The 24,689-nt window shown below is 45.0% G+C and overlaps 1 protein-coding gene across 1 annotated transcript in view; it reads right to left on the minus strand.

The window, feature by feature from the left end:
- Positions 1-10,124: 10,124 nt before the first annotated feature.
- Positions 10,125-24,689, minus strand: part of LOC121289681 (protein CC2D2B-like) — a 365,202-nt gene continuing 350,637 nt past the window's right edge. Inside the window, exon 45 of the mRNA XM_041209305.1 lies at positions 10,125-10,197. Within this exon, the coding sequence (XP_041065239.1) occupies positions 10,125-10,197 (73 nt within the window). The remainder of the gene's footprint in view (positions 10,198-24,689) is intronic.

A 24,689-nucleotide genomic window follows, 5' to 3' on the forward strand; every position in this document is an offset into this window, starting at 1 on the left:
TGCTTAACTACGGGTAGTTTTGAGGCCGGTCAAGCGAATGTGAAACAAGGAAAACCATACACAGATGGTGAATATGTAGAAGAATGTTTTGTCAAAGCAGCTGTAGAGGGATTTTTAAGAAGAAAATTGTCCAAAAAATTAAAAGACATGTCTTTATCTGCAAAGATAGTGAGGAACAGAACAATAAAATTGGCCACAGATATTGCCAGCTAGCAGACTGAGGATATAGATTCAGCTCCAATCTTCTCTATTGCTTGTGATGAATCATTTGAAGTTGATGATATTGCACAGATTGCTTTTCTCTGCAGGTATGTGAGGTTCTAAGGGACCCTAAGAGGAGCTCATTGACCTGATGCCCCTGAAGAGAGAAGGTATTTTCTCAGCTATTATTGGCTGCTTAAAGAGGAAAGGAATACATAGCAACAGTGCAATCTCAGTTGCTGTGGATGGGGTGCTGAGTATGAGAGGGACAAACAAAGGTTTTGTTGCTCTGTTGCAGAAAACACTGGTTCACAATATGCTATTATTTTACTGCATAATTCATCAAGAAGCATTCTGTGCCCAAACGTTTTCTTCTGAGTTCATGGAACTAATGCCCCTGGTTATTGGGATAGTTAACAAATGGCAAAGGATCAAATGAGCGGCAGTTCTATGAACTTCTTAAAGAGGTCAACTATCAATATGCGGATCTTCTTCTCTATGACATGATACATTGGCTTTCCAGGGAGAGAGTTTTTGCATGTTTTTTTGACCTGTTTGGAAGAAGTGAAGGTATTCATGTGAGAAAAGGGCCATTACTAGGGTAGATCTACCAGGGCTGCTGAAGTTTTACTTCATGATGGACATCACAGCACCTATAAATGACCTCAACAAAAAGCCACAAGGAAAGGGAAACAAGGTGTTCTCACTTTTTTGGAAGTGCTTTCATATGAGCGCAGCTAGCTATCACTACTTGCGAGAGACAGATTCCCTTGCTCATTTCGCATCAGTGAAACAATTCAAAGAAGAGATGAATGGTGTACTTGACAAGGAAAACCTAAAAGATGTGATTCTGAAAATGCAAGCGGCTTTGTAGGCCAGTTTAAGGAATTTAGAAAGGAAAGGATAACTTTAGAATTTTTGTTCAAACCACTTGATACCTTGACATTCAACTTTTTAACATTTTCAGGAATGAGCCAAGCCAAATTTTACCTTCAGATTTACAGGACAAGGATATGTCCTCCAAATCCAGAAGCTTGGTAACCTGACTTGAGAATCTGGAAAGGGAGAAATCTAATTGTGGCACTTCAATACTGATGGACTGAAATGCATGCACCAAATTGTATTTGAAGCTTGAAATTCTTTGCCAGAGATACGCATATGGCATATTGTCCATCTTCAGATCGAATTACATGTGTGAATGTTTTCAGGTATTTATGTGATGAAAAGAAAGTTGAGAAGCCAATTGAACGATGGAAGTTTACAGTCCTTCTTGAAATTGAAAATGACGGCACGCTGTCCAGATATCAGATGACTCCCCGTGGAAATCGTGCAGCAGAAATCGCATTAACGTAAGATTTTTTTCATTAAAGGTAGGAACTTATGGTAACTAAATAGCTTGTTTTGATGTTTTCAACTTTTATTAACGTTACACTTGTGAGAAAGCATCCTTTAATTAGTACCTTTTCATCAAAACTTTTAAAATGTTGTTGATAATCAAATGTCCTCTTTCTTAATATTACCATATGTACCTTAATGAACATCAGTAAAATGATGTTCATAGAAATCCATAAATGTGCCTCTTTTGGTTCTCATTATTATTGGCACTTGTGTAATAGTATTGTGGCTCTTAAGATTTTGGGTGGAACTTTCCACTCCTGCCAGCAGCAGGAATCGTGGCAGGAGGGGGCACAAAATTTGGAGTGATGGCAAAAGTCAGTTTCCTCGCAGTCGGGAAATCAATTTGGAATTTTGTTCTCCTGGCTTTGATGGTGGGTTAAAGACTTCCCTGCTGTTCCATGTCGGGAACCATATTTGTAGTCATTTGCATCTCATGAATGATCATTAAAAGGCAAACTCTCAGGAATCACGTTCCCCCTCCAAAATTAAGTTCCCCACCAGCAGATAATCAGGACGGTCTATTTCATGACTGAATATAAGTGGCGTGCACCTGGAGAGCCTCAATTCGTCAATGACTTTGAGGTATGTAGGTGCTGCCTTCGCCTATCTTTAACAGCCGCGCTGTGATATTTCAGTGCTTCCCCGATTCCGCACCAAGGCTGGTATCCGTGAGGCAAGACTAGGGGCAAGAGGGGAAGATAGAGGCAATGATGATGGGGTTGGGATAGTGGAACACGGGAAGGAAGAGGGGAAGGCAGAGGCATGACTACGGGGATGGGGGGGTTGGGGGGGGTGGGGGGCGGTGGCGGGTAGAGGCAGAAAGACTGTCCTTGGTCAAGAGTTATAAGACTGTCTAAGGAGGAGTCACAGATTGTTCTGGGGCTGAGGCCTCGCTGTCGGGGGCAGTTTTTAAAAATTCATTCGTGGGATGTGGGCCTCACTGGCTGGGCCAGCATTTATTGCCCATCCCTAGTTGCCCTTAAGAAGGTGGTAGTGAGCTGCCTTCTTGAACCGCTGCAGTCCGTATAGTGTAGGTACACCCACAGTGCTGTTAAGAAGGAAGTTCCAGGATTTTGACCCAGCGAAAGTGAAGGAACAGTGATATATTTCCAAGTCAGGATGGTGAGTGGCTTGGAGGGGAAGTTCCAGGTGGTGGTATTACCATGTGTCTGTTGCCCTTGTTCTTCTAGATGGTAGTGGTCATGGGTTTGAAAGGTGCTGTTGAAGGAGCCTTGGTGAATTCCTGCAGTGCTTCTTGTAAATGGTACACACTGCTGCTACTGTGCATTGGTGGTGGAGGGAGTGAATGTTTGTGGATGTGGTGCCAATCAAGCAGATTGCTTTGCCTTGGATGGTGTCAAGTTTCTTGAGTATTGTCAAAGCTGCATGCATCCGGGCAAGTGGAGAGTCTTCCATCACATTCCTGACTTGTGCCTTGTAGATGGTGGACAGGCTTTGGGGACTCAGGGAGCGAATTACTCATCGCATGATTCCTAGCCTCTAAGCTGCTCTTGTAGCCACAGTACATATATGGCTGGTCCAGTTGAGCTTCTGGTCAGTGGTAACCCCCATGTGGTTGATAGTGGGGAATTCAGTGTTGGTAATGCCATTGAACATTAAGGGGCAATGGTTGGAGATGTTCATTGCCTGACACTTGTGTGGCGTGAATGTAACTTGCACTTGTCGGCCCCAGCCTGGATATTGTCCAGGTCTTGCTGCATTTGGACATGGATTGCTTCAGTTTCTGAGGAGTCGCGAATGGTGCTGAACATTGTGCAATTATTAGCGAACATCCCCATTTCTGACCTTATGATGGAAGGAAGGTCATTGATGAAGCAGCTGAAGATGGTTTGGCCTGGGACACTACCCTGAGGAACTCCTGCAGTGATATCCTGGAGCTGAGATGACTGACCTGCAACAACCATAACTATCTTCCTTTGTGCTAGGTATGACTCCAGCCAGCGGAGAGTTTTCCATCTGATTCCCATTGACTCCAGTTTTGTTAGGGCTTCATGATGCTTGGTTAAATGCAGCCTTGATGTCAAGGGCAGTCACTCTCACCTCACTTCAGGAGTTCAGCTCTTTTGTCCATGTTTGAACCAAGGCTGTAATGAAGTCAGGAGCTGAGTGGCCCTGGCGGAACCCAAACTGGGCGTCAGTGAGCAGGTTATTGCTAAGCAAGTGCTGCTTGATAGCACTGTTGATGACCCCTTCCATTTCTTTACTGATGATTGAGAGTAGACTAATGGGGCAGTGATTGTCCTGGGGCTGAGGCCACACTGTCTGGGGGAGTTATAACAAATTGTCCTGGGACTGAAGCCTTGCTGTCAGGAAGAGAGGGAGCAGATTGTCCTGGGGCTGAAGCCACGTTGTCGGGAAGAGAGAGAGCAGATTGTCCTGGGCTGCGGACATGCTGTCAGGAGGAGAGAGAGCAGATTGTCCTGGGGCTGCGGCCACATTAGAGATCTCTGCATTTCACGCATCTCTTGGTGTTTGGCAGGGAAAGACCTCTCTTCGCAACGATGGTCGTGCACAGAATGGTGTATAGGGCATGGTTAGTGAACTAAGGCACTTGGCCCCTGTGGGTTGGAGTCATAGAACTGGGAAGCAGAGGGCACAGTAACGTTAATGGGAGGCATCTGTATTCGGTAGGTTGGCAAATTCAGAGTCTTGGAAGGGGCATTGTATGGTCTCCTGGGGTGGGTTTCTGAAAGTGAGGGTGCAGGTGGCCTCAGGAAAGGGAGGGGTGAGATCAACAAATAACATGGGGAAATCAACATTAACGGAATGGCGGGAGGACAGGGAAATCGACGTGCACAATAACGGGGTCAAGGTAATAGGAGAGGCTGAATAGTTACAGAAGGGATGGGAATTAGGAGGCGGTGACTTTGGAGGAGGATGGGAGGACGTTGGTGGCACTCACGAAAGTTAGCAGCACCATCTTCACCTTTAGACAGTACTGACACAGTTGGAAAAGAAAGTGTGGGAAAAAATGATAGGAGAGGGGGTCTCAAGGAATGTGGGAGGAGTTCTCAACTACAATTTTGGGCTGATTGAAAGGAAACCCTAATAATTATCTGCTCAAGACATGGAGAACAGGCTCAGCTGAGTACTGTTTTTGTGGATCAAATGCCCATTGAAGGAGCATTACAACTTCATTCATGGTGCGTATTCATGCGGCAATCCATTAAGGTTTGGGGTTACATTTGAGTTGGTCTGATAAAGGCATGTAAAAAGAGTAGGAGGATCAAACAATCAAGGGCCACAGCTGCTGGCCAGAAGCTACATGTGAACTACAAGCTTCAATAATCTCATTTTAATGGTCATGGCTTATGGGGCACAATGCTTACAGTCATGACTCCAGTAAAGTCTAGACTAGAGTCTAAGCTAATGGAGGCAAGGTGACAATAGTCTAACTAAGGGGTACAGCACATGGGTGCATGCACCCTGATCAAGAGCTCTTTGCCAATGTGCAGTCATGTTGGAGGGGATGCACAGTCACCTGTGAAGCTTCAGGATGTGTTTCAGCTGCAAGGTGTGGCTTGGTGATGCCATGTCTAGGCTAAGGGCAGGCCAAGGGCTTCACTCTGGCTTCCAGCTTGGAGATGGTGGGACACCTTTCAAGGAGAAGGTGCAATAATGTCTCAAATCCATTCTTCACAGATACAAGGAGGGGTGGAGAATGCAGGTTGCAGACAGTGCTGCCTTTTTGATGGCTTTGATGTGAGTGAGGAGAAGGGCCCGTCACCATTTAGCACAGCTCAGGGAATATTATTAACCTGAGGAACGAGAGTGAGCAGGGCCCTAGAAAGACCCAAATGTTGATGAGGAGGGACCAAGTCCGCGAAGATGTTTGGCTTGACCAAGGGTCTACAGAAGATGCAGCTCAGACCCATCGCAAGATGAGTGAAAGACAGTTCCGCAGACACCCTCACTTCTCTAGGGATGTATTTGCCACATTCTCCATGACAGTCTGATGCCGCACAGACTGGGAGGCCATCCAATGCCAGTTGCTCTCAAGGTTACCACCGCACTCAACCTTCCAGGGTTCCACTCAACCTTCCTTCTGGGCTTCTCTGGGGGCTTCTGGAATCTCCCAGTCAGCCACACACAAATGCATAAGGGAGGTGACTGATGCCCTTTTCAATAAAGCTCACCAATGTGCGCAGTTCAGTTTGGATCAAATAAGCCAAGCTGCCAGGGCTGTGGGATTCGCCATGCTCTTGGGCTTCCCACAAGTGCAGGGCACCATTGACTGCACACATGCGGCCTTGAGTGCTCCATGGCAGTGGTCAGTGCAATTCATTAATAGAAAGGGATTTTACTCTTTCAACATCCAGCTGATCTGTGATCACATCAAGCAGATCATTCATGTTTGTGCTAGGTAGCCAGGGAGCTCCTGCAACTCTTACATCTTGAGTCATTCGCAGATGCCACAGACCTTTGAGGGTCCTTGGCACATATAGGGTTGGCTGCTTGGTGACAAGAGCCAGGCCCTAAAGACATGGCTAATGACACCCATTTGTCATCCAAAGAGTGAGGAGAGATACAATGCTGCACATTCAGTCTCAAGGTCCTTAATAGAGCAGACAATTGGACTCATAAACATGCGTTTCAGATGTTTGGACTGATACAGGCGGGGCTCTCTATGGAAGAGGAAGTTGGTGGCACTCATGAAAGTTAGCAGCACCATCTTCGCCTTTAGACAGTAATGACACAAAGAAGGGCGAAGGGGGGATGAATTTCCACATGGAGGAGTGACACGTCTCCTCAGAAGAGGACATTGAAGAAGATGATTTCGAGGAGGGTGAGGATTCTGATGAGCAAAATGTGGATGCCATTGCACAGACGTGATGTGGAAGACATACCCGCGACAACCTCACAGCGACAAGATTCCAGGAGCAATAAGGTGCAGACAAGCTGCTGTGAGCACAATTCTCCTGCTGTTTCGATGCAGGGGAGAGACAAGAAAACCTTCATTATCATCCTCAGCATCTCATGGAAGGCCTTTAATGTCAATGAGAACGGAGGCAGCCACCTTGAACCCTGACAATGGGGTCATCTTTGGAAAGCACAGTATCCTAGGAAGCATGTGGCCACTGTGTAATGGGATAAGGACTCCACCAGTGCTCACTACACAGTGCAGCCCTTTCAACCATGGCACAAAAAGTCACTTGACCGTGGCAGCCTTCAAGAGCCATAAACTCTACTGCAACATTGAAGCACTCATGCCGGTGTGAAAGGAGCTTAACCAGGCGGCTCTAACAGGGACAGCATCCATCATTTGTTATCACTTGTCTGTCTGAAGACAGAGCTACTTCCAGATAGCACCATCTCTCCAAACAGCAGCTCTCGTGCATGATTTAATGCAGAGGCTGCATCTTGATAGAACCCCAGGATGCTATCAGATATCAAAATGCAGTGATCTGTTACACTACAGCATAGACGCAAACCTATGAGTGACATTAGCATCTTACTCACAGGGAGTGGCTCAGCAGTATCATCGTGTGATTATATACAAAAACGCATTCCCCTGCCTGTGTTGGAAGCCTCCCAAGTTTGCATCCTGCATTGCCTTGGCATCTGAGAGAGACATGGCCCAGTCAGTTTTGACACAGCTTTCAATGCTTTCTTATTCCCTTCATATATACTGATGAGCACTCAGGAAATGCGCCGGAGCATCGCTTTCATACCATTATAGTTCTCCACATTGTCCATATCACAAAGATCAATATTTGCTATAAAGCCTAAGACACTGATGTACAGTCGTGTCATGATCTCGATTGGTGTTCTGTGAGCTAACATCGGGATTCAGTCAAGCAGCAATAGGCAGCCATTCAGGAGCAAAGCAGCATCCTCATAGGTCATTGGCTGGCATCATCAAAATGAGCACACACCACTGACATCACACACTCATTCCCATCTAGCAAACATTTCAAATGTCACTAAGTAAGAACAACTTCCGTTGTTCATTGTCATGCATGACGAATGTGGGAAATAATGAAGGAGTACTGTTCAGCATTAAGTGTTAACGAAATAATGCTGAAGGTAGGCATGAAAGGTTATGGTACTTGACAATGATTAATACTTTAGCCAAAACCTCACAGTCATTAAATGAAGACCATTGCAAAGTGGACCTGGGTAAAAAGACTGACGTGGCAACATGCCCAAAGAATAGACTTCAGTGCCACAGCATCTGGATAATCACTAACTTAGCAAGAACAATTTTCATGAGGTCACATAATGTGATCCTCAGATGCAAGGCTTACATGTGCATTGTCCAACCATCATTCTCATGTTGGAAGCTCCTTTGTTTATGTCGCGGAACTGGAATTAAAGGCGATAGACTGAGTTGAGATTGTGTGAGACTAAATGGAACTGAGGGACAAGATGGGAGGTCATTGGGTGGGGGGGGGGCATATGGTACCCTTGAATTAATGAGGGACTTTGCATCACATTGATGAGCCATTTAGTACCTGAGTCTAAAGCAATATATATTTACAAAAGTGAAATTTGTACACAGTGATTGAAATCCGTGCCACCATTGTGCTTTCAGAACTTCTTAGTTTTCCTATCTCTACCGCCACATCTAGATGCAGCCCCAACATCAGCAGCAGAGGTGGAGATAACTTTGGCAAGTGTCCTCTGGAGGCCCAAGGCCTGGAGGGCCCTGGTCTGCTAATGGTTTTCTGTTCTGGGGTAGGTGCACCCTCCTCAAGCTGACCTGCTGCAATTGATTGGGTCAAAGGCAGAGGGGAATTGGAGTGGCAGGACACCCTCGGGGACTCCTGGCTGGATGGCTCCAGGGTGTTTGGCTGAAGCTCCTCCTCCCTTTGGGTGCCTGAGGGCCCCTCTCTGACATCTTGAGGAGAAGGGGCAGTAGGAGGGAGGTTGAGGTGCCCTGTCACCCTCTCGCCTAGCCACTGCAGGAATGTACATGTGGCTAGAGTGATGGAGTGTAGGCCTGAATGCAAGTCAGCAGAAACTGCATTCTGCTGGACCTGAGTCTCCAAGGGGACCCTTCAATAGAGACTTTGATGTGCTTACGTGCCAGAGCCACGACATCAGACAGAACGTGGACGAAGTCTTCCAACCTTCAGTCCAGTCCAGTGACAGCCTCTGACATATGAACATACAAATTAGGAGCAGGAATAGGCTACTTGGCTCCCTCAAGCCTGCTCCACCATTCAATAAGATCATGGCTGATCTGATTGTAACCCCAACTACACACTCTCGCCCAGCCCCGATAACCTTTTCACCCCCTTGCTTATCAGGAATCTCTCTAACTCTGCCTTAAAAATATTCAAAGACTCTGCTTCCATTGTCTTTTGAAGAAGAGAGTTCCAAGGACTTCTCCTCATCTCTATCTTAAATGGGCGACCCCTTATTTTTAAAGTGACCTCTAGTTCTAGATTCTACCATAAGAGGAAACATCCTTTTCACCTCCACCCTGCTAAGACACATCAGGATCTTAGATATTTCAATCCGGTCGCCTCTTACTGTTCTAACCTCCAGTGGATACAAGCCTAGCCTTCCAACCTTTTCTCAGAAGACAACCCGCCCATTCCAGGTATTTGTCTAGTAAACCTCCTCTGAACTGCTTCCAACGCAGTAACATCCTTCCTTAAATAAGGAGACCAATACTGTACACAGTACTGCAGATGTGGTCTCACCAATGCCCTGTATAACTGGATCATAACCTCCCTACTTTTATATTCAATTCCCCTCGCAATAAACAATAACATTCTATTAGTTTTTATGATTTCTTGTTCTACTTGCATGATATCCTTTTCCGATTCATGCATAGGACACCCAGATCCCTCTGCATCTCAGAGCTCTGCAACCTCTCACCATTTAGATAATATGCTTTTTTATTCTTCCTGCCAAAATGGACAGTTTCACCTTTTCCCACATTATACTCCATTTGCCAGATCTTTGCCCACTCATTTAACCTATCTATACCCCTTTGTAGCCTCCTTATGTCCTCTTCACAACTTACTTTCCTACCTATCATTGTGTCATCAGCAAATTTAGCCACCATCCCTTTGGTCCTTTCATCCAAGTCATTTATATAAATTGTAAAAAGTTGAGGCCGCAGCACTGATCCCTGTGGCACACTGCTTGTTACAACTAGAAAATGACTCATTTATGCCTGCTATTTCCTGTTAGCTAGCCAATCTTCAATCCATTCTATCCCCTACATGATAAGCTTTTATTTCTTGCAACTCTACCTGATGTTCCCCTGCCTGTCTTTGCATCTCCAAAATATCTGCTAAGGCTAATTGCAGAGGCTCGTCATCAGACTCTGACTCTAAAGGGCCTAGTCTCCAGCAGTCTTCAGAGTGGTAGAGACCTCGGCTGCCACTGCCTCTGCCTGCTGTGGACATGTGTCCGTGAGGTGATCACCAGATTGTGAACCAGAGCAAACTCTAGAACTGGGACCCACCAAGGTGTGTGTACCTGTGCTGATGGAGGGTGCAGGTGAACGCAGTGACAGTTCTTCTAGAAATTGATCCTTAGCCTCCTCATCTGAGGTGGTCTGGAGGCTGGGGCTGAGGTGCTGGCTGGACCTCTTCCTCTGCCTTTTCTTGCTGGTACCTAGAATTGAGAGAAAAGAGAATTAGTGAATGACTATGTAGGCTCCTATATTATAGATCACTCACAGTCATTGTTGGTGTGTGGCCGATGTATACTGGATGCATCCTCATGGTTTGCTGGGGGAGGCAGATTTTGCCTTCCCCACTGGAATGATCTCTGTCCTCACCAGCCAATTCAGCGGCCTCCTTCTCGAAGGTGGAGAGGTCCTACAATTACAGGGTCCCACCTCTGGTCTTGTTGTGGGCAATCATGTCCTGCAAAAAGACAGATGGATTGACTGTGAGCACTACAGATATAAGAGCAGTTCAGAAGCATGCATAACAAAAACAGAATTACCTGGAAAAACTCAGCAGGTCTAGCAGCATCGGTGGAGAAGAAAAGAGTTGACGTTTCGAGTTCTCATGACCCTTCAACAGAACTGAGTAATATTAGGAGAGGGGTGTAATATAAGCTGGTTTAAGGTGGGGGGGTGGGGGGCCGAGAATTGGGGTGGGGGTGTGGTTGTAGGGACAAGCAAGCAGTGATAAGAGCAGATAATCAAAAGATGTCACAGACAAAAGAACAAAGAGGTGTTGAAGGTGGTGATATTACCTAAACGTGGGTTTTTAGTAAACACCTTGTCAAACACCAGGAGAGAAATGGAAAGCAATGAAGGTGAACAAGGCAAAAGAGATACGGAAATCCTGTCGGAGAGAGGAGCAGTACTTCTTCAAGTTAGGCATTTCTTGAAGATGTTTCTTTTTTTCTCTGTGTTTAATTGACTGCCAGACCTGCTGAGTTTTTCCAGGTAATTCTGTTTTTGTTTTGGATTCCCAGCATCCGCAGTTTTTTGTTTTTATCTCAGAAGCATGTATGCCTGCTGTGTATGCTGAGCCCTCTCCAGGATGAAGACGCTGATTTTGCAGGATTTTACATAAGATGATGATGTTAAAATGGCTGGTAGACATTTGGTGCTGATGTCCCATCTGCTGATAATGTGTGACATCCCTGCCTGATGCCCTTATGAGAGTGTGAGTTTGGAATGATTAGAAAGTTCACTTACCCTGGCGGAGCGGATGATATCATTTATCCTTTTCCTACACTGCGACACGGTCCTTTTTTGTTTAGAACAAGCACTGACCTCCCTAGCAACCTCCTCTAAGGTCACCAAGGTCAGGTGGGAGACCCTGCTCCCATTCCTTGGAAAGAGGACCCACTGCCTTTCCTGGCTAGCCTAGAGGAGAATTTCTCAGGGAGGCCTCACTGAACTGTAGAGCAGAGGGTTTGGATCTTCTGGGTGCCATCATAAGTTCCCAACACACCTGTGCTGCAATGAGTGAATGTGTGTGCAGGTGCCTTTTAAATGGCACCAGGGCCTTCAACCCCATGAGGTAACGGCTAGGCAGTCAAATCACTGCCTGTCCTGCCATGAGATTCAACGAGTTCTTCACTGATTCATAATTAATGAGCTGAAAAGTGGAAGATCGAGCGTGAACTCGCCCAACACCGCCCCCCCCCAACTCCCCCAGTGGAAACATGCTGATTTTCCCACCCTTAACTTGTCTCCAAACACCTATTGCGCTTTTGACTAAATTCTTTTAAAATGTCATTAAGGTTTGCAGACCCCTTGTCTAATGAAAATGTGTGACTTAAGGAGGTTCATGCTAGCCAAGAAATAACATTCAAGAAATTAATGGGACAAAAAAACAGATAAATCACCCTAGCATTTCATAAGCGGTGGCTAAGGAATTAGTGGATTTATTGGTTTTGATTTTCCAGATTATCCTTTGCAACTGCTGATCTATATAAGTTGTTGATGTTTGATACCGATGAGGAACCAAGAAAGAAGGAGCAATACTGGTTTCAGCATTGCTCACATAGTGAAATCAAATATTTTTTTGAAGTGTAACTGGCAAGACTGGAATTTCACTGCATCCTGCCTTAAAGATGAAAATTGTACATATTACTGCTTATACATAAAGTTCCTTCAATAGCTAATTTTAATTTTATGAAAGTGAAGGCAACAGCGCCCCCTTTTTGTGACATTAGAATCCGAATGTCATGTTAAAATGTTAAAAGTGAAAGTTATTTTTTATACCTGGCCTCAACTAGACTGCAGTTAAACTGGAGGATGCCTCAACATTTAGCTTTAATACATTAAAGAGTTGGTCCAGAAGCTGATGTTTGAGGCATGCTGCTACTATGAGATCAGTGCAGACCTAAAGCTATTTTGCATTGATCTGATAGTGACAACACAATTCAAGCCTCAATATTTCATGATGGATTTAGTAGGTGTCAGACGTTCACACCCATTCTCAAAATTTAAAAAAGAACACAGCTATGTGGTAAAACTTTAGAACACATATGTAGCAGTGTGCAATTCCTATTATTACTGTCTGCTGATTGACTATCCCACAGTAGATTGTTTTTTATTCCTTCATGGAGTGTGGGCATTGCTGGCTAGGTCAGCATTTATTACCCATCCCTAATTGTCCTTGTTCAGGCAGCATTTAAGAGTCAACCACATTGCTGTGGGTCTGGAGTCACATGTAGGCCAGGCCAGGCAAGGACAGCAGAGTTCTTTCCCTAAAGGACATTAGTGAACCAGATGGGTTTGTAACAATCAGCAAGGGTTTCATGGTCATCATTACATTTTTAATTCCAGATTTTTATTGAATTCAAACTCCACTATCAGCCATGGATTACTAGTCTAGCGACAATACCACTACGCCATCGCCTCCCCATATTCTCTTTTTCTGTCTTTCTCACCCTGTAGGAATTGATTGTTGCTCTACCGCAGGGAAAGGGGCTAGCTGTTTGGTGAGTATCTGGTGAGTGGTTAAGGTTTATTCTATTCCTAAGATTTAAAACCAAATGCAAATTGGTGTTAAAGTTAATAAAATATGTAAAAAAAAGCATAAATAAGTGAATAATATAATTAAGTAATTATTTAAAGCACATTAAGGATGGCAGGACAGGTGATGTGTTAAGGTTGCAGCATGTAGGAGCTCCTGGATAACATTGTGATCCAGGGCAAACATGTCTGCAGTAAGTGTTTGCGGCTCAAGGAACGTTGGCTCAGAGTCATTGAGCTGGAGGCTGATCTGCAGACACTGCGACACATCAAGGAGTGGGAAAGTTACCTGGATGCTTTGTACCAGGAGGCAGTCACACCACTTAGGATAGGTCTTCTGATTTGGTCAGTGGTCAGGGATAGGGTGGTGTGACTGCGAGTGAGGCAGGTAAGGGAACCCAGTGGGCAGGAGTGTAGGAGTGTGAGCCTCTGAAATTGTCCAACAATTTGATGTTCTCTCAGCTTGTTTGGATGAGAGTGGGGCTGCAGAGTAGAAAAGCAAACTGAACTTGGCACCGTGCTATAGGAAGCCTTTCAAGTCGGAGGAGCAAAAAGGAATGTAGTGGTAGTACGATACAGTATAGTGAGGGGATTGACACTGTTCTCTGCAGCAAAAATCGAGAGTCCAGATGCCTGTGTTGCCTACCCAGTGCCAGGGTTCGAGACATCTGCTCAGGGCTCAAGAGGAACTCACAATGGGAGGGAAAGGAACTGGTTGTCGTGGTCCATGTAGGTACCAACGGCATAGGTAGAACTAGGAAAGAGGTTCTGCATAGAGAGGCGCCAATACAGGGCAAAGTGTGGGCTGTACTGTTGGGACGGTCTACATCTGAACGGTGCTAAGAGCAGTGAACTGGATAACTAGGGAAGTAGGGTTTTAAACTAAATAGAGGGGCAAGGGATCAAATGTGGAAAGATGTGGTATATCAAAGGGTAGAGACAAGGTAAGAGAAGAAAATATTAATATGGGAAATGAGGGTAGTAGAATGGCAGGAAGAGACAGAGAGAAGAACCCTAAGAATGTGCAAAGAATCAATACTAGATGTCACAAAGATAACGAAAAGACTAACGGCTCTGTATCTGAATGTACATAGCATTCATAACAAAATAAATGAATTGGTAGTGCACATTGAAGTAAATAAATATGATCTGATAGCGATAACTGAGACATGGCTGCAGTATGACAAGGATTTGGTCCTGAATATTGAGGGGTATTTGACCTTCAAGGAGAATTGGAAGCTAGGTAAAGGTGGAGGGGTAGCACTGTTAATCGAGGATGGCACTTGTGCAATAGTTAGAGCTGACCTCGGTTCAGGAGATCAGGATGTAGAATCGGTTTGGGTGGAGATGAGGAATAGTAGTGGAAAGAAGTCATTGTTGGGAGTGTTCTACAGGCCTCCTAACAGTAACCACAATGTAGGACAAAGTGCTCAAGAAGAAATATTGGGTGTTTGTAATAAAGGGGTAGCAATGATCATGGGTGAGTTTAATCGACATATAAACTGGCAAAATCAGATTGGCAGTAGTAACCTGGATGAGGAGTTCATAGAATGCTTTTGAGTTAGTTTTTTTAGAGCAGCATGTTCTGAAACCAACCAAAGAGCAGATTATATTAGACTTGTTATTATGTAATGTGACAGGATTAATAAATTATCACAGAGTAAAGGCACCCCTCGGTAGCAGTGACCAGAATATGATTGAATTTGACATCCAGTGTGAAATGGAAAAGAAAGGGTCTAAGACTAGTATATTAAACTTAAATAAAGGCAACTATATGGTGATGAAAGCTGAGCTAGCTGAAGTTAATAGGGATTCTAGGCTAAGGGATAGATCAATAGAGAAGCAGTGGCAGACGTTTAAGAGGATTTTTCAGAATACTCAGAATAAGTATATTCTTACTATGAAGAAAAATTCTAAAGGGAGGGCCCACCATCTGTGGTTAACTTAAGAAGTTAGGGAAGGCTTAAGAACTTAAGAAAAAAACTTAAGAAAAAAGCGTATAACTGCACAAAGATGAGTGGCAGATCAGATGATTGGTCAGAACATAAAGAACAGCAGAGAATGACTAAAAGGTTAATCAGGAGAAATAAATTGGAGTATGAGAGGAAGCTAGCTAGAAATGTAAAAATGGATAGCAGGAGTTACTACAGGTATTTAAAAAGGAAAAGAGTAGGTAAAGTAAGTGTTGGTCCTTTAGAGACTGAGAATGGGGAGTTAATAGTAGATAATAAGGAAATGGCGAATGAAATGAACAAATATTTTGCTTCTGTCTTCACTATAGAGGATATAAAAAATATTCCAGTAATAGCTGTAAATCAGGAGGTGGAAGGGAGAGAGGAACTTGGTGAAATTACAATCACTAGGGAAGCAGTACTGAGCAAACTGATGGAGCTGCAGGCTGACAAATCTCTGGGTCCAGATGGACTTCATCCTAGGGTCTTAAAAGAGGTGGCCACTGAGATAGTAGATGCATTGGTGTTCATTTTCCAAAATTCTCTAGATTCTGGAAAGATCCCTCAGACTGGAAAGTAGCAAATATAACCCCTCTGTTCAAGAAGGGAGAGAAGCAGAAAACAGGAAACTATAGGCCAGTTAGCCTGACATTTGTTGTGGGGAATGTGTTAGAGTCAATCATTGAAGAGGTTATAGCTGGACACTTAGAAAAACACAAGGTAATCAGGAAGAGTCAGCATGGTTTTGTGAAAGGGAAATCATGTTTAACCAATTTATTAGAGCTCTTTGAAGGAGCAACATGTGCTGTGGAAAAAGGGGAGCCTGTAGACGTACTGTATTTGGATTTCCAGAAGACATTTGATAAGGTGCCACATCAAAGATTATTGCAGAAAATAAAAGCTTATGGTGTAGGGGGTAACATATCAGACTGGATAAAGGATTGGCTGGCTGGCAAAAAACAGAGAGTATGCAGAAATGGGTCTGGCGGAGTCCCACAGAGGTCTGTGCTGGTGCCTCAACTTTTTACAATTTACATAATGACTTAGATGGGGGAAGTGAAGGCATGGTAGCTAAATTTTCAGTCAACACAAAGATAGGTAGGAAAGTATGTTGTCATAAAGACATAAGGAGTTTGCAGACAGATATAGATGAGTTGAGTGAGTGGGCAAGAATCTGTCAGATGGAGTATAATGTGGGAAAATGTAAGTTGTTCGCGATGGCAGGAAGAATAAAAAAACAGTAAACAACTGCAGAATTCTGAGATGCAGAGAGATCTAGGTGTCTCGTGCATGAGTCACAACAAGTTAGTATGCAGGTACAGAAGTAATCAAGAAGGCTAATGGAATGCTATCTTTTATTATGAGAGGAATTGAACATACAAGTAAAGATGTTATGCTTCAGTTATGCAGGGCATTGATGACACCACATCTCAAACTGTGCAGTTTTGGTCTCCTTATTTATTGAAGGATGCAAATGCATTGGAGGCGGTTCAGAGGAGGTTTACTACATTGATATCTGGATTGTCTTATGAGGATAGGTTAGACAGACTGGCCTTGTTTCCACTGGAGTTTAGAAGAGTGAGGGGTGACTTGATTGAAGCACATAAAATCCTGAATGGCCTTGACAAGGTGGATGTGGAAAGGATAATTCCTGTGGGTGAGTCCAGAACTAGGGGGCACCATTTTAAAATTAGGGGTCACCCTATAGGACAGAGATGAGGAGAAACTTTTTCTCTCAGAGGGTTGTGTGACTTTGGAACTCTCTGCCTCAAACCGGTGGAAGTAGGGTTATTGAATATTTTTAAGGCAGAATCTTTGATTGTCGGGGATAGATGGGAATGTGGAACTTGGAACTCAAACAGATCAGCCATGATCTTATTGAATGGCAGAGCAGGCTCGAAGGGCCAAATGGCCTACTTCTGCTCCTATTTCATATGTTCTTATGTATGCTACGCTGTATGTAGTGGTAATTTTGAATTTTTTATTTAAATTTTCTATTCAAATATTAAATCTAGAATTGTAAGTCCCAAACAATATTTTTTGGATTGTTTTGTAAACCTTTCAAGTCTATTAAAATAATGATTAAACACATCAAGGTTACAGCATATGAAAAATTCAGCATTACATGATATGACCACTGTTAGCTTAAGAAGAACAATCAAAATGTTGGGCAAGGATAATGCAGTAGATGTAAAATGTTTGGATTTTCAAAAGGCCTTTGGTAAGCTACAGTATACTCATGACTCATGACTAAGGTCAGAGAATTTGGAGTCGGGGACAAGTAGCAGAATGGAAAGCAAGTTGGTTGCAAAACAGAAAAGAGCAAAGGATTTAAGGGGAGCTACTCATTCTAGCAATAAAGGTGGGAATTAGTGTTCCACAGGCATCGGTGCTGCGACCGTTACTCGTCATTTGCATCAACCATCTGGATTCTGAGAATCAGAAGTGTAATTTCAAGATTTGTAGACATTGTGATATATGGGGTAGAAATTTGTCCCAGACAATGGCACAAAACAGTGCCCGATATACAGTTCCATTGCAGTCAATGAAACTAAGTATCAGGTGCTGCATATCCTATGCCACTCATTTTGCTCCACCACCCAAGACAAATTTCTACCCCATAATGAATGCCAAGGAAGAAGCCAACAAATGACAAAGAGATTAATATACTTGTAAGTTTCATAGTTAAGTGTGCGGTGTTGTATTTTGGTAGGAAAAATGGCCATCCCATGGCATACAAGGCTATGGGCCTAGTGCTGGAAAATGGGATTAGAATAGTTAGGTACTTCTTTGACCGGTGCAGACTCAACAGCTGAAGGGCCTTTTTCTGTGCTGTAGACCTCTATGACTCTACAAAATAAGGAGGCCACAAATGCCTTGGGAAATATGGGTGGAATTTTCGCATCCCACCTGCCACAGGTTTTGTGGCAGGTGGGAGCAGAGGATCCAGTGGCAGGCAAAAAGTCAGATACCTGCTGGTGTAATAATAGTTTGCGATTCTCCCAATGGTGGGATAATGGTCAGTAGGTTATCCCACTGACTAGTGGCGTGAACACTATTTGCATTCATTACCATCTCATGAATGCTTATTAAATTAGCTTCTCACCGGAATCACATGCTTCTCGCCAGCAGGAAATCACGTCGGTCTGAATCTCATTTGATAAAGGCTGGCGTGCACATGTTGGACCTCACTTCACTTGGGACTTTGAGACGAGTGCAACACAAATAGCCTATCTTCCATAGTGCTACAACAATCTCGTTGTGATACCAGTGGGGCTGCAGAGTTGATCTGCTTCCGGTGCTTTGCCTCCGTAGTCACAAGGACACCACTGTGCAATGGTACCCAGACGGGGCTCAACTTTCAGGCACTGACCTGTATTGCAATGGGGGTGGGGGTGGTGTTTAGGGGTGGGTCTGCTCCTGGTGGTGCCATTGTTGTCCAGAAGGACAGCACTATGCAGTGGCACTCAGGCAGGGCTAGGCTTTCAGAAACCAGTATACCGACCAGGGAGGGGGTTGATTGGGGGTGGTGGTGGGGGTGTTGGGGGGAGCATTGGGTGGGAAAGGGTGAACACACTGGGAACAATAGGGAAGGAAGGTTATGCTAGGGGTTGAGGGGAAGGGGGCATGGTGGAAGACGGGATGGAAGACAGAGCGGCAGGAAAGCTTTGCAAGGTAGTGGAGGGGGAGGAGGAATAATAGTAGGCAGGGAACACATAACAAAGGAGGGTGAGGTGTATGTGAAGCTTTCTTGAGCGGGTGGGGGGGTGGGGTTCACCTCGGTAGGTGAACGTGCACACCGCCTCCAGATGAGGATGGTAGAGGTCCCCACGGGTCATGGGTGCTTCAGTAGTTACGGGCTCAGGGGGGGAGAGTATAATGCCCACCACAACAATTATGGGATGCAGTATAATTGGAGGAGGCTGGAGAATAACATTGTGAAGTTCCAGTTAAATATCAGATACACAGACAGAGACCAAGCATTGAAGCTTGTTTCAAAATAACTGTGCAGAACCACCATTTGCTCTGGTGTTACAGTGCAGTTATAAATCGGAAGTGGAGGCGATTCTGAATGGGAGGGGTCTGATGCTGTGTGGGAGTAGCACACTGCTGCACTAAGGGGCCCTTTCTAGGGGTGCCCTCTAATTTGTTGGCACAGCAAGAGTGACCTGGAGTCTTATTATACAGAAAGGAGGAACTCCTCCTAGCACAGAAAGTCATTGGAAGCCAATAAATTTATCAGCACTGAAAGAGGGATACTCATAACTCAATCGCTTCACATCACATTTGCTGCATATCAGCATACCAGTCAGGGATTCAGATGTCATGTTTTTGGGATGGCATCTTGGTCACCTCAGTGTTGGTGGTAGTGACTCAAAGACAAGGCAGCATTAATGATAATGCAAATAGGGCTAAAATCACTGTATACAGTTCCTGTAGGTAGCTGTCTAGAGCTATTCCTCGTTGATGTCTTCAATGTTGCTTTTCAGAGAGAAGGTCAAAACAGAAATGGATCCAGGGCTCAATGCTGCCTTTCTGAGGATCCTAATGTAGGAGGTGCAGGAAGGAGAGCCAATGTAGACCGCAGCTCTACCAGGTGGCCCCACCTGATGTCTAGGGTCAAGGGGAACCAGAGGAAGAACAAGAGGGCCAGGAGGAGAGACCCAGACAACAGAGGTGAATCACCTTACCAAGGGTATACTGAAGACTCTCCTATTTACAAATGAGTGAGAAACAATACCTGGCATGTCTGCGCTTGTCCCAAACTCACATCTGCCACGTTCTTCATGAAGACCTGATGCCCCTTGAGTGGGAGGATATCCTCCCAGTGGCTTTAAAGGTCAATTTCTTTGCCTGTGGGTCTTTCCAGTGATCAACAGGGGACCTGTGCTGCATCTCTCAGTCTCCAACACATTGATGTATAAAGGAGGTCACAGATGCTCTTTACAGGAAGGCACATCAGTATGTGAGGTTTGCTACAGACAAAGATAGCCAGGCTATGAGATTCGCTGGCTTTGCAGCTATTTCAGGCTTTCAAAGAGTGCAGGGTGCATTTGACTGTACCTACGTGGCTTTAAGGGCACCATGGCAGCAGCTCCTAATGTTTATAAACTGCAAAGGTTCAATGTTCAACTAGTGTGTGATCATCGGAAACACATGATGCATGTTTGTACCAGGTGCGCTGGAAGTTGCCATGACTCCTACATTCTGAGTCACTCCCAGGTGCCTGAGATTTTCGAAGGGCCTGAAGGGTTGCAGGGATGGCTGCTTGGGGATAAGGGGTACCCACTGAAATGCTGGCTGAAGATACCGGAGCGTTGCCCTCAGAGTCGTTCTGAGGAGAGGTACAACGCTGCTCATAGCTCCACACACTCGCTAATACAGCAGACCATGGGGCTTCTGATGTGTTTCAGATGCTTAGACTACTCAGGTGGTGCACTACAGTACACTCCCAATAGGGTTTCATGCATCATCACAGTGTGTTGTACCCTTCACAATCTGGCACTGCAAAGAGGTGATCCCTTGACAGAGGGTGAAATGGAGGAGGATGAGAGCTCATCGGAGTATGAAGGTCCAGAGGCCCAAAAACTTCAAGAAGGTGATGAGGGTTAAATTGAACGTGACAATGCCATGGAGGAAACAAGACGTGGAGATGTGCCCGTGATGCTTTAATTGCTGACAGGCTCCGGGAGGAGTAAAATGAAGGCAAGGGGTGATGGCCACTGTTCTCATAGCCTTCAATGCCATTCCCTTTAATATCAGGGGATTCCAACCATTCACACCGAAAGCAAGTTCAGCATTCACACTTGCATCTTCTGGTCCTTCGATTCACCGAGCCATGATCTCTGCAAAGGGCTGTGGTGTCCTATGTATGCGCTCACTCTGGGAAGTAAGAGTCCATTCAACAATGAGAGCGATGCTAGAGCTTACTTGAAGCAGTCACCACCGGATAATTATGAAACCACAGTGGCCAATGATATAAGGACGTGGCTAAGGGTCTCCTCCTCCCATATATGTCTTTTGCCACTACCAATGAGGAGACATAAATGCCACTAGATTATCAATGCTGATGAGCTGCCCTCGCTCAATGGTCTTCCGTGAGGAAGAAGGGTTAAATGCACATACATTTCACACTTCTAATAAAGATTTTTACGCATTTCCCTGACATCAGAAAAGAGGTGTGGATACTAGTTCAACTGAGGTTGACATCACAGGAATGTGAATCTCACAAAGGGAATCTATCATTGAGTGGGAGATGGATAAACCTTGAAATAGGAGGATTCAAATGTACGTAATCATAACTTCAGTTGACCAAGCCATTCACATAAACATCAAATGTATTTACAAAAGTTCAATATTTTTACAGTGTCAGCGTACCTGTGACCCAAAGGTGAATGCAAAATTTCTTAATTTTCCTAACCCAACCACTAGGCCTCGGTGCAGCCCTGACATCCATAGCAGAGGTGGAGGCAGCCTGCTTACTGCTACATCCTGATGTCCACAATGACCTTGGCATCCATCTTCTGATGGCCTGAAGCCTGGAGGATCCCGGCCTGATAAGGGACACCCTTGGGATGCCCTGAGAGGAGGCCCCTGGGGTGTCTCGCTGACGCTCATCCTCCCTGTGGGTGCCCAAGGGCCCCCGACTCCTTGAGGAGATGGTGCACCTGGAGGAAGGTCACTGTCCCACTGTCGCCTACATCTTGATGGTGCCCACCAGGGTGTGTGGCCATGGAGTCCAGGGCTGAGTGCAAATCTGGAAAAACCTGCTCGACCAAGGTGTCCATGGTGATCACCAACTTTCCCATAGTGACTTTGAAGGCACTGGCATGTCAAAGCCACGACATCAGACAGCATGCGGACAGACTCCTCCATCCTTCGCTCTAGTCTGCTGACTCTCTGCCTGATGTTCCACCCGCTGCCTGTTATTGCACCTGCATCATTGATTTGGCAGCCGCTCGCAGGGGCCTCAACATCTGACTCAGACTGAGTAGGTGGCTGGTCTCCAGCAGCCCTCCAAATGTTTGATATCTAGGCTGTCCCTGCCTCCGATTGCTGCGGGAATGTGTCAGTGAGGTGCTCTCCAGCAGGTGAGCCCAAGCCTAATCTAGAGCTACAACCCACTGAGGTGTGCGCTGGTGGAGGGTGCAGTTGAGCACAGTAACAGTTCTTCCTTAGCTTCCTCATTGGATGTGGTTTGGGGGCTGGGACTTATGATGGGCACCCTTGTGGCCCTTGATCTGCTGGTGCTTAAAAAATAGAGAATAGAGTTTCAGTTGATGAGCATGAGAAACATAAGATCGCTTGTCACTCACTGTGATTGTCAGGATGTGATGAACTGATGGAGGTGTGATCCATGCTAGGATGCTAAGACAATCCGATCTTCCCTTCCCCACACGGGTAATCCCTGTCCTACCCAGGAATCTCAGCTGCAGCCTCCTCGAATTCACTGATTCACTGAGGGTAATGATGTCGGCCTCCCCCGGTTTGCGCTCTTTCCTTTCTGTTGTGGGCAAGCTCGCCCTGAATGAACAGAAGATCATGGGGGATTTCAATATGTAAGTAGACTGGGAAAATCAGGTTGGAGGTGGATCCCAAGAAAAGGAATTTGTGGAATGTCTACGAGATGGCTTTTTGGAGCAGCTTGTGGTGGAGCCCACTAGGGAACAGGCAATTTTAGATTTAGTGATGTGTAATGAGGCAGATTTGATAAGGGAGCTTATGGTGAGGGAACCCTTAGGAGGAAGTGACCATAATATGATAGAATTTACCCTGCAATTTGAGAGGAAAAAGCTGGAATCAGATGTAACGGTATTACAGTTGAATAAAGGCAACTTCATCCCTAGGAAGAAGAAGCATACTAAAGGGAGGACAAGGCAACCATGGCTGACAAGGGAAGTCAGGGACAGCATAAAAGCTAAAGAGAAAGCATATAATGCGGCGAAGAACAGTGGGAAACCAGGGGATTGGGAAGCCTACAAAGACCAACAGAGGACAACTAAAAAAGAAACAGGGAGGAAGAAGATTAAATATGAGGGTAAACTAGCCAGTAATATAAAAGAAGATTACAAGAGTTTTTTAAGATATATAAAGGGTAAGAGAGAGACAAAAGTGGACATTGGGCTGCTGGAAAATGACGCTGGAGAAGTAGTAGTGGGGAACAAAGAAATGGCGGAGGAACTGAATAGGTACTTTGCGTCAGTCTTCACAGTGGAAGGCACAAATGACATCCCCAAAGTTCAAGAGATTCGGGGGCCAGAGGTGAGTATGGTGGCCATTACCAAGGAGAAGCTGCTAGGAAAACTGAAAGGTCAGAAGGTGGATAAATTACCTGGACCAGATGGATTACACCCCAGAGTTCTGAAGGAGATAGCTGAAGAGATAGTGGAGGCGTTAGTAGTGACCTTTCAGGAATCACTGGAGTCAGGGAGGGTCCCAGAGGACTGGAAAATCGCTGATGTAACCCCCCTGTTTAAGAAGGGAGTGAGGCAAAAGACAGGAAATTACAGGCTAATTAGCCTGACCTTGGTCGTTGGTAAGATTTTAGAGTCCATTATTAAGGATGAGATTTCAGAATACTTGGAAGTGCATGGTAAAATCAGGTAAAGTCAGCATGGTTTCATCAAGGGGAGGTCATGCCTGACAAATCTGTTAGAATTCTTTGAGGAGGTAACGAGTAGGTTAAACAAAGGAGAGCCAATGGATGTTATTTACTTGGACTTCCAGAAGGCCTTTGACAAGGTGCCGCACAGGAGGCTGCTCAGTAAGATAAGAGCCCATGGTGTTAGAGGCAAGGTACTAGCATGGATAGAAGATTGGCTGTCTGGCAGGAGGCAGACTGCAGTGAAAGCCAGCTAGGAGAAATCAACTTGCCTATGCCCCACCATCTCCCGCCACGAAGCTGCGGCGCCTCTTCCTTGGATGATCTACGGGTGATGCTTATGAGTGGTGTGCAAGGTTGTGTGCACTCACCGCTGAGCTCCCCTCGAAGTTCAGCTCTCCAGGTGCATGCCTTTTAAAGGTAGTCATATAGCATGCCATTCTGAAGTCACATTGATGTTAATGGTAAATTTGATGTAGGGAGATGATTTTAGGTATAAGAGCACAATAATGAATTGCCAAATACATTAAAATTAAGTTTCCGATATTGAATAGCAGAGCGGATGATCACAAACTGGTTTCATAACTGTGCGAAACTGATTTTTTGCCTTCTTGCCACATTGTCCACTCACGCCTGCCATGGTGCCCACCACCAGCTGGACTGAATGATTCAGTTCTTGGACTGTTATGAGCAGCAGTGGTTCTTCTTGCATTCTGTCCCTTTCTCAACTTGTCTTCTTGCTCTAGTTTCTTCATCTTCCCTGACTCTGTGTACTGTCTGTTGCTTTCTCTTACCAAGTAATAATGTGCAGTTTCTCAGGACATAACTTACATGAAAAAAAAGAGCGAAATATGAAATATGAAAGAATGTTAGAGATTTATTACATAAATTTGTTGTATTCTTTCTTGGAGTGTATGGTTAAGGTTGGTTATAGCATGTCTTGAGTTACGTTGTCAGCAGAGAGGTCAAAGTTTTCCCCTTAACCCTGCCCCTCCAACCCCATTTGGGGGGTAGTTAGATGTCAGCTCCCCTACTCATGCTCCTTGTTCCAAGATATCATCCTACCAAATTTGGTTGCAATTGGCCCAAGGACCATAGGAGAAGT

This window comes from Carcharodon carcharias, chromosome 17 (assembly GCF_017639515.1).
Source record: "Carcharodon carcharias isolate sCarCar2 chromosome 17, sCarCar2.pri, whole genome shotgun sequence".
Lineage (NCBI taxonomy): Eukaryota > Metazoa > Chordata > Chondrichthyes > Lamniformes > Lamnidae > Carcharodon > Carcharodon carcharias.